The 14,287-nt window shown below is 40.5% G+C and overlaps 1 protein-coding gene across 1 annotated transcript; it reads left to right on the top strand.

The window, feature by feature from the left end:
• LOC103703458 (protein spotted leaf 11-like) lies at positions 1-5,324 on the top strand. The gene is made up of 4 exons (XM_017841912.3): positions 1-379; positions 2,877-2,993; positions 3,182-3,613; positions 3,709-5,324. Exons 1-4 carry the CDS (start codon positions 77-79, stop codon positions 4,891-4,893), a joined length of 2,037 nt encoding a protein of 678 aa, XP_017697401.2. The 5' UTR covers positions 1-76; the 3' UTR covers positions 4,894-5,324.
• Positions 5,325-14,287: the final 8,963 nt, after the last annotated feature.

Here is a 14,287-nt window from a genome sequence, read left to right on the forward strand (position 1 = left end):
TCCCAGTCTCCTCGGTCTATCTATAGGTTTTGGTCGGTGGAGCAGAGCCCGATCCGATCCGGCGGCGGCGGGAGCGATGGAGGACAGAGAGAAGGGCCCGGCAGTGGCGGCGGCGGCGGGGGCGGGGGCGGTGGTGGAGAAGGTGATCGAGACGGTGGAGGAGATCGCGGGCTTCTCCGACTACCGGAACGCGTACAAGAGGCAGTTCTGCAACCTGGCGCGGCGGATCAAGCTGCTGTCGCCCATGCTGGAGGAGCTCAAGGAGAGCAAGGACCCCATCCCCGAGCGGGCGGCCGGGACGCTGGCCCCGCTCAATCGCGCGCTTGACTCCGCCAAGGAGCTCCTCCGGCTGGGGAGCGAAGGGAGCAAGATCTTCCTGGTATGCTGATGAATCGTTTAGTTAGCAGCAGCTCCTCTCTTAAGTTGAATCTTCTTCCTGTTTCGGTGGAATGGGGCTTCTTTTATCTTTTCTTTTCTTGCAATATTGGTATTAATTATTTTCGGCCAAAAAAAGTTATTTTGCTTTACTTTAATTTGGGTCATTATTGATCTGATCCTTCTTTAAAAACGAAGCAATCTTTGCCACTATAGCAAAGAGTAAATGGGATCTTGGCTTTTGCTTGAATTGTTACTCGCCAAAATTATGGTTTTGGAGTATCTAGGGTTTTCATCCGATTCCCATTCTTAAGGTATTTGGGCTGGACATCTGTGTATTCTTTGATATCTAGAGTAGATTTAATGTAATCTCAAGGTAGAGAACACTTTGGTTATGATTCTTGGTGGTTTAGTATGCCTCTGATGACAATAATTCCATAGGGTTCAGTCTTAAATCCTGGCCAGGACAACTTATAAATATTAAAAATGGAGATGGAAGTTGAAGATGAGATTAATTGTCAGAAGAAACTTTTAAACAGGGCGATCTTGAAGGATTCTGGCACATGGATTTTGGATGTCAGCACACTTTCTTTCATATTAATTCAATTTTTGTGAAGTTATTTTTCGATTTGGAGTCTTCTAAATTATTTAATTTGTGCTAATTTTTGCGAGTCTACTGTAAATCCAGAGTGTCATAACGTTTTGTAAGGTTCTTTTCTGGATATGTTCTGATTATGAAGATAGTCTCTTCACCAATGAATTGATTAAAATCCTCCAGCAGTTAGTGGGTTCTTTCTGAATTGCAGGCAACTGGAAAAGACAGATCTTCGGGGAGTTTGTTTTATCTTTTCAGGCTTACTAATTTACAGCTGCATGTAGACCTTGCTTCAAGAGAATGATAAAGGGCTATTTTTTAAAAATTTTCAAGCTTGCTTTACTATGCTGTGTGGTGATTGTTGCATCAGTTGACTTGTATGTGGAGCGCCATTCTTTAATAGAAGTAGATCAGTTGTGCTTGGGCATGAATCTTGTGTCTTGTGATATCTGACCTTTTCCACCACTCATGTTATATTATACTCTACTTTGATAATAAAGTTTTGAATGACCATTGGGAGCAGAAAGAAAAGTACATGATATAGAATGAAAGGTGCAGCTTAGTGGCTGGCATAATTATATATTGTCAAGCACGCGTACTCAAACAAATGCATTTTTTGACTAGCTGGAAGATCCAGTTTCCTACCATCAAAGGATCTATGATTGTTCTTACAGGCATGGATTAACCTAGGTAAATGACAGTTTCATGCATACAGCCAAATTAGGACCCAGGGCACAATTTCAATCAAGTCAAAATAATCTTTCGTAGGAATTACTGGTTACTTGGTTTGTCAAAGTAATCTTGTGGTCGTTCTGTCCCGTTGGAGCAGGATATGACCTTAGCTTAATCCAACCAGATCTAGGACTATCAGAAAGGGCAACCAATGATGAAACCAAAAGCGTTTAAAGATCTAGTATTTGCTGACTTCAAGCAAAAAGTTACTAGCTAAAGGACTTGTGGGGACTGAGGTGGTTCAATTGTAGAGTGTTGCTAGAAATTAGATTTTTGGACCATCATTAATTGATAAAGCAGGGGCGAAGGACCTGATGGCCATGCTTCGCTGATTAAACATCGACCTTTAAGGGCTGCAGGAAAAATAAATCAGAAGCCCCTCAACTCTAAAAAATTCCAAGCATTATTCAATTAGCTGGCTGCTGACTATAGGTTCATCCAATCCAGCAAAGTATTCCATGAATGGCTGGTTAGTCATTTCACAAGTTGTCGCTTTTACGATCTCCTGCAGGCTCAAATATGATGAGACATGAGGGACTATTGTTTGAACCAAAATACTATCCCTTTAAATCAGATTTATGAGGAAGACACTGCACAGAAGGAAGGACCAATATATGCACTCACAGTATAATATCAATTCACAATCATATACAAGCAACAAAAGATTGTTTATGTGGAACACTGCTACTGTCTATCAACAAGATTACAGGCTGTTATATCAATTTATAGCACTATTCTCTGACTGGTTATGAGGTCATATAATTTTTTTCTCTTTGCCTTTCTATTTCTAAGTAAGAGCTGGGTTCTTCTCTCCAAAATGATGTTTACTTGTGTAACAAATATGTTGTTCACTTCTTTTGATTGGAACTGTTTGCACCACAATGATGCTTTTCATTTAAGTTGGACTTTGTTGTTTAACTGTCTTGTGCTGGTTTATGTGCTTCTTGAACATCATTTAGACTTCCAGTAGATGCATTGTTTTCATACGAGTGAAAGCTCATGAAAGGAGACATCAGCCTCTCTTTTAGCAACATGCTAAATTTTGGCTTGTAACTTTTGATTGGGTGAAGTACCCGATCATTATGTGTTAGCAAGATTACTGTCTGCTTGCACTTGTATGTTGTGCATTTGGTGCAATGGTGTAAGCAATGATATCTGTTTTATGTATCTGCAGGTCTTGGAGAGGGATAGGATATTGACGAGGTTCCAGGAAGCTATTTCTCAACTAGAACAAGCATTGGCTGAACTTTCCATTGATGAGCTTGATATATCAGATGAAGTTAAAGAACAGGTAGAATCATCCATTAAGAAACATGCCCCCTTTTAACATTATTATCAGCAAGCACTTGTTTCCAGGGAGATTGATGAGGGTTCAATATTTTCATTTTTTTTCCCTTCGTGTTTTAATGACTGGAATAATGGGGTAGGACCCCAGTTCATCCTCTAAGTGATGCTTAATTGATGTGTCACTCTGTGCAGGTTGAGCTCGTCCATACTCAGTTCAAGAGGGCCAAAGAACGGTTTGATATGCCTGATGATGAGCTTTACAACGATCTTTTATCTGTTTACAATTTGAGCACCGATGCCAATGTGGATCCAGCTATACTAAGGAGATTAGCAGAAAAGTTACAGCTGATGACCATATCTGATCTCAAACAAGAATCAATTGCATTGCATGAAATGGTTGTTGCCAGTGGTGGAGATCCAGGAGAGATCATCGAAAAGATGTCAATGCTATTAAAGAAGATTAAAGATTTCATGCAGACTCAGAACCCAGAAATGGGCACGCCAGCAATTCCCAAGCTTCTTCCCTTACATGAGAAGTCCAAAGTTCCAGTCATTCCAGATGATTTTCGCTGCCCTATATCGTTGGAGCTGATGAAAGACCCAATAATTGTAGCCACCGGGCAGGTCGCTGAATGATTCTTGATCTTTTCCTATGTTGGTGTGTGCCTTTTTACATGCTTCAGGGTTTCCAGTTATATATACTTACTTTATTATTACAGACTTACGAGCGGGAATGCATCGAGAAATGGCTGGAGGCTGGCCATGACACGTGCCCCAAGACGCAACAGAAGCTCCGCAACACATCCTTAACCCCAAACTATGTCCTTCGCAGCCTCATAAGCCAGTGGTGTGAGGCCAATGGCATGGATCCACCTAAACGCCGCACTCAACCTGACAAGGCCCTGTCAGCCTGCTTTGCAGGTGAGCATGCTAAAATTATCGAACTTCTCCGTAAATTATCTTCCCAAAATATTGAAGACCAAAGATTGGCTGCCGGCGAGCTTCGCCTCCTTGCTAAGCGCAATGCTGACAACCGTGTCTGTATAGCTGAGGCTGGGGCTATACCTCTTCTTGTGAGTTTACTATCTACATTTGATGCTCGAACCCAGGAGCATTCAGTTACTGCTCTTCTAAACCTCTCCATCTGCGAGGAGAACAAGGGGAAAATAATCTTCTCAGGGGCTGTGCCTGGAATAGTTCACGTGTTAAAGAGGGGCAGCATGGAAGCACGGGAGAATGCTGCAGCCACTCTCTTCAGCCTCTCAGTGGTCGATGAGAACAAGGTAACAATTGGGGCTTCTGGGGCAATCCCACCACTTGTTTCGCTGTTAAGTGAGGGCAGCCAACGAGGGAAGAAGGATGCAGCAACAGCACTATTCAACTTGTGCATATACCAAGGTAACAAGGGAAAGGCTGTGAGGGCTGGGGTGGTCCCAACACTAATGGGACTACTGACAGAGCCAGGAGGAGGGATGGTGGATGAGGCACTTGCTATACTGGCCATTCTGTCAAGCCACCCTGAGGGTAAGTTGGCAATTGGGGCTGCTGAGGCAGTGCCCGTGCTGGTGAAGGTGATAAGAAGTGGGTCACCTAGGAACAAGGAGAATGCAGCAGCTGTTCTGGTGCACCTTTGTAATGGGGAGCAGCAGCAGCAGCATTTGGCTGAGGCACAGGAGCGTGGGGTGATGGGTCCATTGGAGGAACTAGCACAGAGTGGCACAGACAGGGGTAAAAGGAAGGCAGCACAGTTGCTCGAGCGCATGAACAGGTTCCTGGAACAGCAAAAGCAAGCTCAAGCACAAGCTGAAGCTCATGCTCAGGCACAGGCACAGGCACAGGCACAGGCACAGTCACCAACAGAGCAGTCAAGGTCTCCGTCTTTGGCAACTTTTCTTGATTTGTGAGGTATCTTATTGCTGGCTTGTTTGTAGAGGTGAGAAAGGGTGGTTGTTTTGATTCAAAGGGTGGGAGGTGGAAGATCACCTGCCATGCTGGTTTGTAAGTTATGTGATGTTGTAATGTTTTAGCTGGGGAATGTAATTGGAGGAAGGTTTATAGAGCCTTCAAGAGTAAGGAAATGGAGGGATAGTCTTGAAGAGTAAACCGTTTGAATGTACCATGTCCATGTTGTAAGGTAACATCCTCGATTTTTATGGAGGAAATGCCTCTGATTGCTAAAATGGGATCCAGAGCCAGGATATCGCCAAATAACAATTTACGGACACTGATGAAAGCTTTCAGAGATGTGCTACTTTAATTCATTATATTTTCTGAACTGGAATTTTCTGTTTGCCACATCTGGCTTAATATGATAGTTGATTAAGCTTGCTTTTCATGCTTGTCTCAAATTTGATGACCAGTTCAGAACTGGAGGATTGATCAACTAATTTAAGTTCAGATTCTGTTTGCATGTGTCAGGTAAGCGTTCTGAAATTTCTTTCGGAAAGCTTCTGTCCAGATGATTTTAAAAGCTGAAATGCACCAACTACTGATATAAAAATATGCAATAGATTCTGATAATTAGACGTTGAAAGCTGCATGCTCTTATTTAACAGCGATGTTCGAGCAAACCAGCAATATTTATTGGATTTTTCTTTTTCTGAAGATTCCATGGTGATTGGCAAATAAATCATCACTGACTGTTTACTATAGGATATAATAAAGCCACTGTGACAACTACTGAGGGAGGCCATCATGATTCAGGTTAAAAGGCAATTAGGCCCTCTGTCATTATGAGACGTTCAAAGGAGTGGTAGCAAGACCTGTGGTCCACAGAACTGACGGTGGACATACTACTGAAGTCTGGAATTACTGGCATGGATTGAGCAACAACTGTTCGCATCTCCATGCAGTCTGCTTCATAGGTATGCGGCTCATAATTCAGCTTAGTCAAGGCTGATCATTTGAATATGTAATTGCTTTTCCTTTTCTGGTCTCTTGCTTGATATTTGTGTTCTTTTTGAATTTTTGATGCTGCCAAGGTATAAAGGAAATGAAAATGGAAATTTGGATATGTCGACTCCAGCTGAAATATCAGGATATTCGGGTAGGTAAAATAGTAAGGCATCAGATGCATCTGGTGCATATTTTTCCAGTATCAAACAAGGTTACCGCGGCACACTTGTGACCGTTATATCATACACGAGGTCCAAATCCATGCGGCCATGGAAACTGCCAGCATTCTTCGAAGCCAGGTGAGTTGCCTACTTGACTACTTTAAAATAATGCTATCACTTGAAGCTTGGTAATCACAATGGGGTCATGCGGTTGAATGGCAGGTATGGATTGGTAAAGCTGATGGCAACCACAGCTAGTTGTGATAAGGACCATTACCTGCAGGTACAGGCTTGCAGTTGAGCTTATCCAAAAATGGCCAAATGACTTGGTCGTAGCCGCAGTGGAACCATTCAAATTGATTAGGAATTTATATTACTAGTAATGTCAAAGCAGGGAGAAGGATGAGAACATGTAGAAATATCTGAATTGCTGGATATTGAGTTTAACCAAGGCACTCATCGATGCCAGTGTGGAGAAAGAAGATTGGGCCTGATTCGCTATTACATCGCTTCAATACTTCATTTAGAGCAGTGGCAACAATGAACAATCTATCATTCATACAATGACTTGTCATGATTAACCAGAAAAATACGATGTGATGAAATCATTGTTCTCAAATCTCATGTGAGAATGGATGAACTTTTTTGGATAAATATTCTGGAAAATGCTACCATTTGCATTCAAGTCTGAATCCAACTTTAAATATCAGGTCAGCTGCAGCGTTGTTGTTGTTGGAAGAATGGCAGTGAGGATGTTTTTAATCCTTTGCTGATGACATAGTCAAATCTTGTTCAAGTCCTTCGTTTACATAGAAAGAAACAGGAATTCGTCAAAAGATATGCAGAATATTTCATATTGCTTGCGCTGTGAAGCATGACCGGTTGGAACGATTCCAGTCTTAGAGTTGATTTCCTCAGAAGAAAGAAGAAGAAAAAAAAAAGAAAGAAATTCTTAAGAGATTTTTTTTGTTTATTTATTTATCTATTTATTTAGAGAGATTTTTATAATACTATCAAAAATTTTCGCTTTCCTTGCAAACTTGAGCATCTTGAGAAAATATTTTGCTTCTACTGTTTCATTCTTTTTATGTTTAATTCTTGCATATCAGACCCCTATTATTGGTGGGGATAATTAATGAGCTTGAAACTATTATGTCCACGGGGGACAATTAGAATTTTCCCATTTGTACCCATATGATATGCCTCAAACCCCACAAGGGTAGCTGTGGTTTCCACCCTCAGCCAAGCACAAGATTTTGTTATCAAGATGTGTCCTAGCTATGGCGTGCCCGCTTGGGCCAGAAGAGCTCTCCTTGCACAAACCACAGACTTCTCCCCGTCTAAAACCCCATTTGGACTCAAAAGCAGGTGAGAAGCAAGTACTATCAAGGACAAAGCACCACCAGCACAGGCATATTGGCAAGGGGACCGCTTTATCATGGACCTAACCTTTTGCTGCACCAAACCTGTGCCGTGTTCCAATATCACCTGCACAAAGGAGCCACCAATTCGTGCCAATAGTGGACAATAGAAGCCGCACAGAGAAAGTCCATACAATAAACTCAGACATGAAACTGTGAAAATAAAACTTTTATCAATGGCATGAAAGGATTACAAGTCTAGAGAACCGCCGCCCAGACTGCAACTACAAAAAGGTTCAGGGAGGGAGGCGAAGGAGGCAACAATGGACACGGCAAGAATCTGCAAGGAAACAGACCCACTAGATTGCTCTTGCCTACCCTTCTGACCTAGTTTGACAAGCTCAATGGCTTGGTTACCAACTTTTTAACTGCAATAAGATGGGAGATTCGTGATCGAAAGAGGATGTGGAATAAACCAGCTCAATTGGCAATTTGCAAGAGTCTATTTAATTTTCGGATAATACCTTCTCAATTAAGAAGAAATGAGGTTGTTGTGGTTCGAATCTGGCCCGAGGATGACCACGCCGGAGGAGTCGAGGGAGCTGCCGGTCATTTGGAGGAAGAAGACGGGGGCCACCTCTTGCACGGGGCGTTGGCGGAGTCCAAAGCCGGGATGATTCCGAGCCGGACCAAGGATTTAACCAGTCAGCATTGGCGTTTATTGGGCCAAAATTGGGTGGCCCTTTTGTTGTGAGCTGAACGATCCATTTCGCCCCCTATTAGAGTTCATATTATCTCAAAGGGCAAAAAAAGAGAAAAATAAAAAAAAGAAAAAAAGGGTCGTTGGATGAAAAAGTAAACAAGCCAAAAAAAAATAAAAATAAAAATAAAACATTTAGCTTTTAGGTGGAAAGGGATTTATAGTATTAAGCAGTAAGAAGTTACAGGACTAGAGCAATATTGGCATGGCAGCTCTTGCTTTTTTTCCCCCTTCTTTTTGACTCAAAAGCTTTATGATTTCTTGGAAATCTTAATGTCCTTTGACTAGAACAAGCAATTTCTTATATGATTTTTTTCAAAAGAAAAATCTCAAATTATTGATGTGAAATTTCCAAAATATATGAAAGGTCATACGCAGTTAATTGAGCTGACAGGCACCTAGGTGGATGGTGAATGATTTCTTAAAGGATTTAGCAAATACTGATAAAGCCAATCTGGCAATGTGTGCTCGACTCAGAGCCCTTGTCAGAACCTCTAAAACCAATGCAAAACATTACTTTGTGGTCAACATATTGCATCAATAATTTCATAAAATTTGTGAAAAGCCCTGTTCTACCTTAAAGATCAACTGCTTAGGGGGGATGGTTTTATTTCTTCTTTAAAGAAAAAAACATACAGCCACTCGATTGCAGACACTCAATATCTGCATTTATATACTGATCAGACTTTGTTTGATTTTATCATCAAAACAAAGATTTTGTTTGATTTACTCCTAAGCGATCTAGGCCCAACCTGAGCAGATTTTGAACCCAACCTTGCTTTCCTAAGTATGCGTTACATGATATACATAATAAGTTATGCATCATAAGGTATGTACCCATCTATATCATCTAAATGACAAGTATTTGATACAATAAAACACACATATACACATGTTTTACATATTATAATCAAGACCGACAACTAACATTTGGGTTATTAATTTGTGGGAGCTTCCTTCAAATCCAACAAAATTATTCAAAATTTTGATATAAATCATGTAGTGCTGCTCTATGTGAAAGTGTAGCTCTGTAGATGGCCACACTAATTTCAGATAGTGGTGAACATATATGCCAAAGAAAATTTGATTGCCTACGACTTGTACTCGTGCAATCGGCCTTGCTACCATGGATTATTATTGCCCCACTCTCCAAAGTTTTCAGCCTACGACTACGAGAGAAGATTAGTCGGGGATGATGCAAAAATACTAACCAACCACTATAAAGTAGCTCACGCATTCCATCAACCCCACAAGTCCTCAACACCCACACCCCGTCCGCATCAATGTGAAGGTTCCTTCCAATCAACCCCAGCATTCCAAGATTCCACTATGAAATAAATCAATGGCGACATCAAAGCTCCTGTCTTGGACTGGCCTACCTTGTTCTATATTCCTCTGAGCCTTTCTCTATTGTCTTCCCAATCCTTTTGCTCCTCGAGGATCCTTGGAGTTCTAATCAAGGGCCGCAAAGCTTGCGAAGAGGCAAATCTAGAAAATACAATCATAAAACTTGATTTTGTGTTAAATAGCTTCTCAGTATATTTTTTGTAAAACTCATTATTTAGGTTTTTTAAAGAAGTTTTGTGAAAAATAGCTAATTGAGCATTCTCTTATTTTAAAGACGTTCATGTTTTATGTAAGATAATCTATATTGGTAATACTGGTGTATGCTTCGGAAAATGGCTTGTGGTGCCCTACCACGCCTAGGTTACAATTGACTAGAGATATTTTTGGAAGATTATATGAAATCATCTGAAAGATTTGGGATCTTGTTGAAAATGAATAGGATTAGCATGCTTAATATGCCCATATTCAATGAAAGAAAGAAGGTATACCTACCTCATGTTACACGATGAAAATGACTATAGGCACCTTTCATAAACTTCACCTACTCAAATCACTAAGAATAAAGAATTCTCGTAATATATAAGATTGCTATCACAAGATGCCACTTTATTTATTTATTCATAGAAAAATTCCTGAAAACAGTTCGATTAAAGGCTGTAGAATCTATTGTTGGACAAAATATCTCATAGATTGTTTGAACCACAACAATAGCCATCATATTCTGTAATGATTATGTCTAAACACGTGTTGCTGGCGATCTCTAGATTGATGACATGGGCTATCTCCATAGATCTGTAAGACAATAAAGGGGTTAGAGGACTCATTGGATTGGCTCCGACTGGACCCTCCAATGCATGTTTAAGTCAGAAAAGATTTTTATGTGGAAACGAAGGAGGAATCCAAGTGGCAGTGCCGTTCCAATTGTGGTTTGGTGATTGCCTTTCTTCTAAGAGCTCATGGGTTATTTATAGCTGTGGAATTTTAAATCTTCTACAAATCTTATCTCAACAACTTGAAATCGTGCTGCAACCATCTAGGATTGCATTAAAGATTCGGCATAATCGTTGGAGGTTATTATGATAATCTTCACTCCCGACGCGATGGAAGGGGATGTTTTTTCGTGCAAAGTGGAAAAACCATCAGCAGAGGTGAGAAGATTCATATCGGCTTGGAGTGCATGCCGAATTGAGAACCTGTCGGTCCAAAATTCAGGACTTTATATCAGATGGCGAATGACCTCGGAAGTCGGCTGCTTTTAGCCTGCTCCTCTCAGCCTCTGGGTTGGCAAGGGCGATCCCAATTTGATGGCCCTAGAGCATTTACAGTATATCTAAGTTACTATATTGACTGCAAGCTATATCGATCTGGCCATGCCATGTTATCAGGCTCATTTTTTACCATATCAATAAGCTTCTATAGAATACTTGGTAGCACTAGTACTTAAAGCACATGAATTCTTCTCATTAAAACCTTTCATTAAATATGCTAAAAGTAATTTCGGGGGAGGATGTATATAACGGTTAGGGTTAGTCCAACCATGGTTACCAAAAGAAATGGTCCACGCGAGTCCGCACAATGTTCGCTGAAAAGATTAGTTGTGACTGCTTTCCTTTTTTGAGAAGTGGTCATGACTGTTTTGTCAGGGAAAGTATTGACGCGAGAGTAGATGAAGGGATAAAATTTTGTTTAAAGTGAACTCTGTAATCACGAGGACATTGCTTGTTACACGTACCAGTAATGGCTGTGCAAGTTTTCTTGCGATGACCATTCCAAAAACTCCCTTCTCCCATGCTTCTTGATGCAACCAATTACTTCAAACTCGGAGCTATATATGTAGAAGGCTTGATGCAACCAATTACTTCAAGCTCGGTTGTTGGGAGGTCAGGTTGATACAAGTGAGCAAGCCTTCTACATATATAGCTAGGCAGGGAAAAATTATTTACACTATACTACTTAAACTATATACCGAGAATTGTATGAATCAAATATATAATCAATAGTATCGGTTCTCAATTTATATAACTCATGAAGTTATCAACAATAAGAAAACTTGAATTACAAATATTATAATAAGATTCTAGCTTCTGTCTCTTTGCACATCACATATGTGATGATTTGTCGGGTGAGTCAGCTCAATGACCTGAACAAACCAATTTTTAATGACGAACTAAATTGACGCATGTAACATATTAGAAATAGAAGTAATAGAAATATAAAAAGGAAATTAAATCAACAAAATACTTATTCAAAACAAACAAAAAAAAACATTATAAACAATTTGTAGTTTGTGATAATTCTTTTAATTTTTAGTAATAATCCAATTTAACTACTTAGTTTGTTAAAGCATGTTGATTTAGGTAAAAAAAAAAAGCCTAGATCAATCATCTAAAACTTGGCTAAACATTAGTTATATAATTATATCTTATAAACATATATTGTATTCAAAAAATAAAAATTAGGGGAGACATATTAATCTACTGAGGAGATCTACATCATGCATATGAGAGATTATGCACTATTATTCAAATTTAACGAATAATACTGCTGAGAGATTTCAAGTAGTAATGTAGCTTAGAGTCATTAAATATGTAATCAAATAAGAACTCTCTTTCTCTCTCCGTGTGTGTGCAATGCGGACGCCTGCTTGTCTGTACACATACAATCATAACCATTCATTGCTGAAATCAATAGGGAAGCTCAATAACAGCACATATTGTGGACATCATTTGATACTTGAATGCGAGGGAGAACCCAGGAGAGATGATGCACGGAACCTGGCCGTAGCAGCGTAGCTGGGTTGTCTATTCCTCGAGCGCGGTAACGAGAACCTTTCCTTTTTAATGAGGGGTCTTAATTAAGGCTAGGTTCATCCTCCACGCCCAAGCGCGAAGCTCTTTCGGTCTAATCTCTATTGGTATTGCTTTTTCTCTGTTGTACTTTCCTTCTGTTCGCACACACACGCGAACACTGTCAGCGCCACCTTTCACTCTTTAATATCGTCTTTTTATATTTCACAACATAGGCTCATATTAGACACGACATCCCATATATATATATATATATATATATATATATATATATATATATATATATATATATATATAAAGGAAGAGGCCAAACCAGTCCAACTTATAAGGTTCATAAATAAGTAAAGATCGCCATCAATGAACTCTGCCGAAGCAATATAAGGGAGGTCTCTCTCGTCAAGCATAATATATACTATAGCACATACTTGGAATCTAATATTATCAGACCATGAAGGCTAGATCGTGTACGATTACGGCCATGATAGTGCTCATGTGAGGCAACGTGAAGCGGAGAGCATGGGAATCTCTTCCCCACCCTCGCTCTCTCTCTTTTTCCCTTTCCTGTTTCACCAAGGAGGGCAGGGCCAACTCATAAAGCTAAAGCTGCTTCCCAAACAGAAGAAGACCCCCCCCCCCCCCCCCCCCCCTCCTCTCACTCAGGCCTATTGCTCTCTCTCTCTCTCTCTCTCTCGGTGTATGCCCACACTAGCACCACCAACACCCTCTCTATAACCATGTGGCCTGCTACTCATCAGACCAAACAAGGGTAACGCCCTAGGATTTTGCTTGGAATTCCGAGCCGCTTCTCCACTGGATTGCACCACTAGTAAAGCCCTTCCTTGCCCTTGCCTTGCTTTATTTTCCTCTCATCTCTCCCACAGGTTCCATTTCTACTACTATGACCTCTCTCTGTCTCCCCCTCTTCCCTTTTTAGTTGTACATGGGCAGGCTGCCTTTATTCTCACCAAGGGTGGGGGGGAATGGCAAGATAGACTGCCTTGGTCCTCGGGAAAGCAGAGAGGAACCCAGATTCCCTCTGGCATGGACCCATAAAAACAAAGAAGGGAGGGAGTCTTTAGCCATTTCACCATTGCCTTTGCCTTCCCTATTCTTTTGCTTCTTTGGTATTTTCCTTTTTCTTTTCCTTGTTCCAGTACATGAGTGTGAGGGTATTCTTCTACGACTGGCGTCGGTCTTAGGTTAAATATTCTAACGAAATCTTGGGGCTGCATGGATTTTAGTGAGATCTTGGCTTCTTTCCAGTCCCCCGCTCTCCTCTCTAGCTCGCACTCTCGCACTCTCTCACTGGGTTTTCTGATACAGGTCTGAGTACATAAATATTCGAGTCTCAATGATGGGTCAGATTAAAGAGGAAAAGAGAGGATAAGTAGTGATGAGGCAGAGCCGAAATCAAATCCAACAGTATACTGCTCAAATAAAGTGGCTGTCGCTCTGTCCTGGTTGTATATGTGGATGTCCATGCATGCACATGCATGTAGGTTTTGTAGCCAATGAGCACAAACAGCATCAAAACTTTAGAAAATTAAAGAGGACAGGTGCAGTCCATCACCGTAATATATATACACAACTTTCCTCATAGCTCTTATTTTAAACTTTTGCACTAAACTTAAATATATTAAATAGCTGATAATCTAGGTCTCTCTCACTCTCCTGTCTCGCTCTCTTTCTCTCCACACCCGCACGTATTACATATCTGCATATATTACATTTGCATATGTATGTATATATATATAATAACATGGCCCTACAAAATGCTAAGTTGAATTAGAAAGCATTATTTAGTAGTGGAGGACAGGCTTCATGACTAACATCATGACATTTAAATTGTGGGAAACGTAATACTAGGGATTTTTCAGCCTCCAATATGAGGATATATATAACATTGAAGAGAAGCTTAGTTTATAGGAAACCTATGTAACAAAAATGATCTCTCTAAAATAACAAAT

Source organism: Phoenix dactylifera, chromosome 3 (assembly GCF_009389715.1).
Source record: "Phoenix dactylifera cultivar Barhee BC4 chromosome 3, palm_55x_up_171113_PBpolish2nd_filt_p, whole genome shotgun sequence".
Taxonomy (NCBI): domain Eukaryota; kingdom Viridiplantae; phylum Streptophyta; class Magnoliopsida; order Arecales; family Arecaceae; genus Phoenix; species Phoenix dactylifera.

What these genes read in the sequence shown, in the direction of transcription:
- LOC103703458 (XM_017841912.3), top strand. Translation starts at nt 77, where the DNA reads ATGGAGGACAGAGAGAAGGGCCCGGCAGTGGCGGCGGCGGCGGGGGCG. An exon ending in CAGATGAAGTTAAAGAACAG is followed by an intron (nt 2,994 to 3,181) that starts GTAGAATCATCC and finishes CACTCTGTGCAG; the next exon opens with GTTGAGCTCGTCCATACTCA. An exon ending in TAATTGTAGCCACCGGGCAG is followed by an intron (nt 3,614 to 3,708) that starts GTCGCTGAATGA and finishes TTATTATTACAG; the next exon opens with ACTTACGAGCGGGAATGCAT.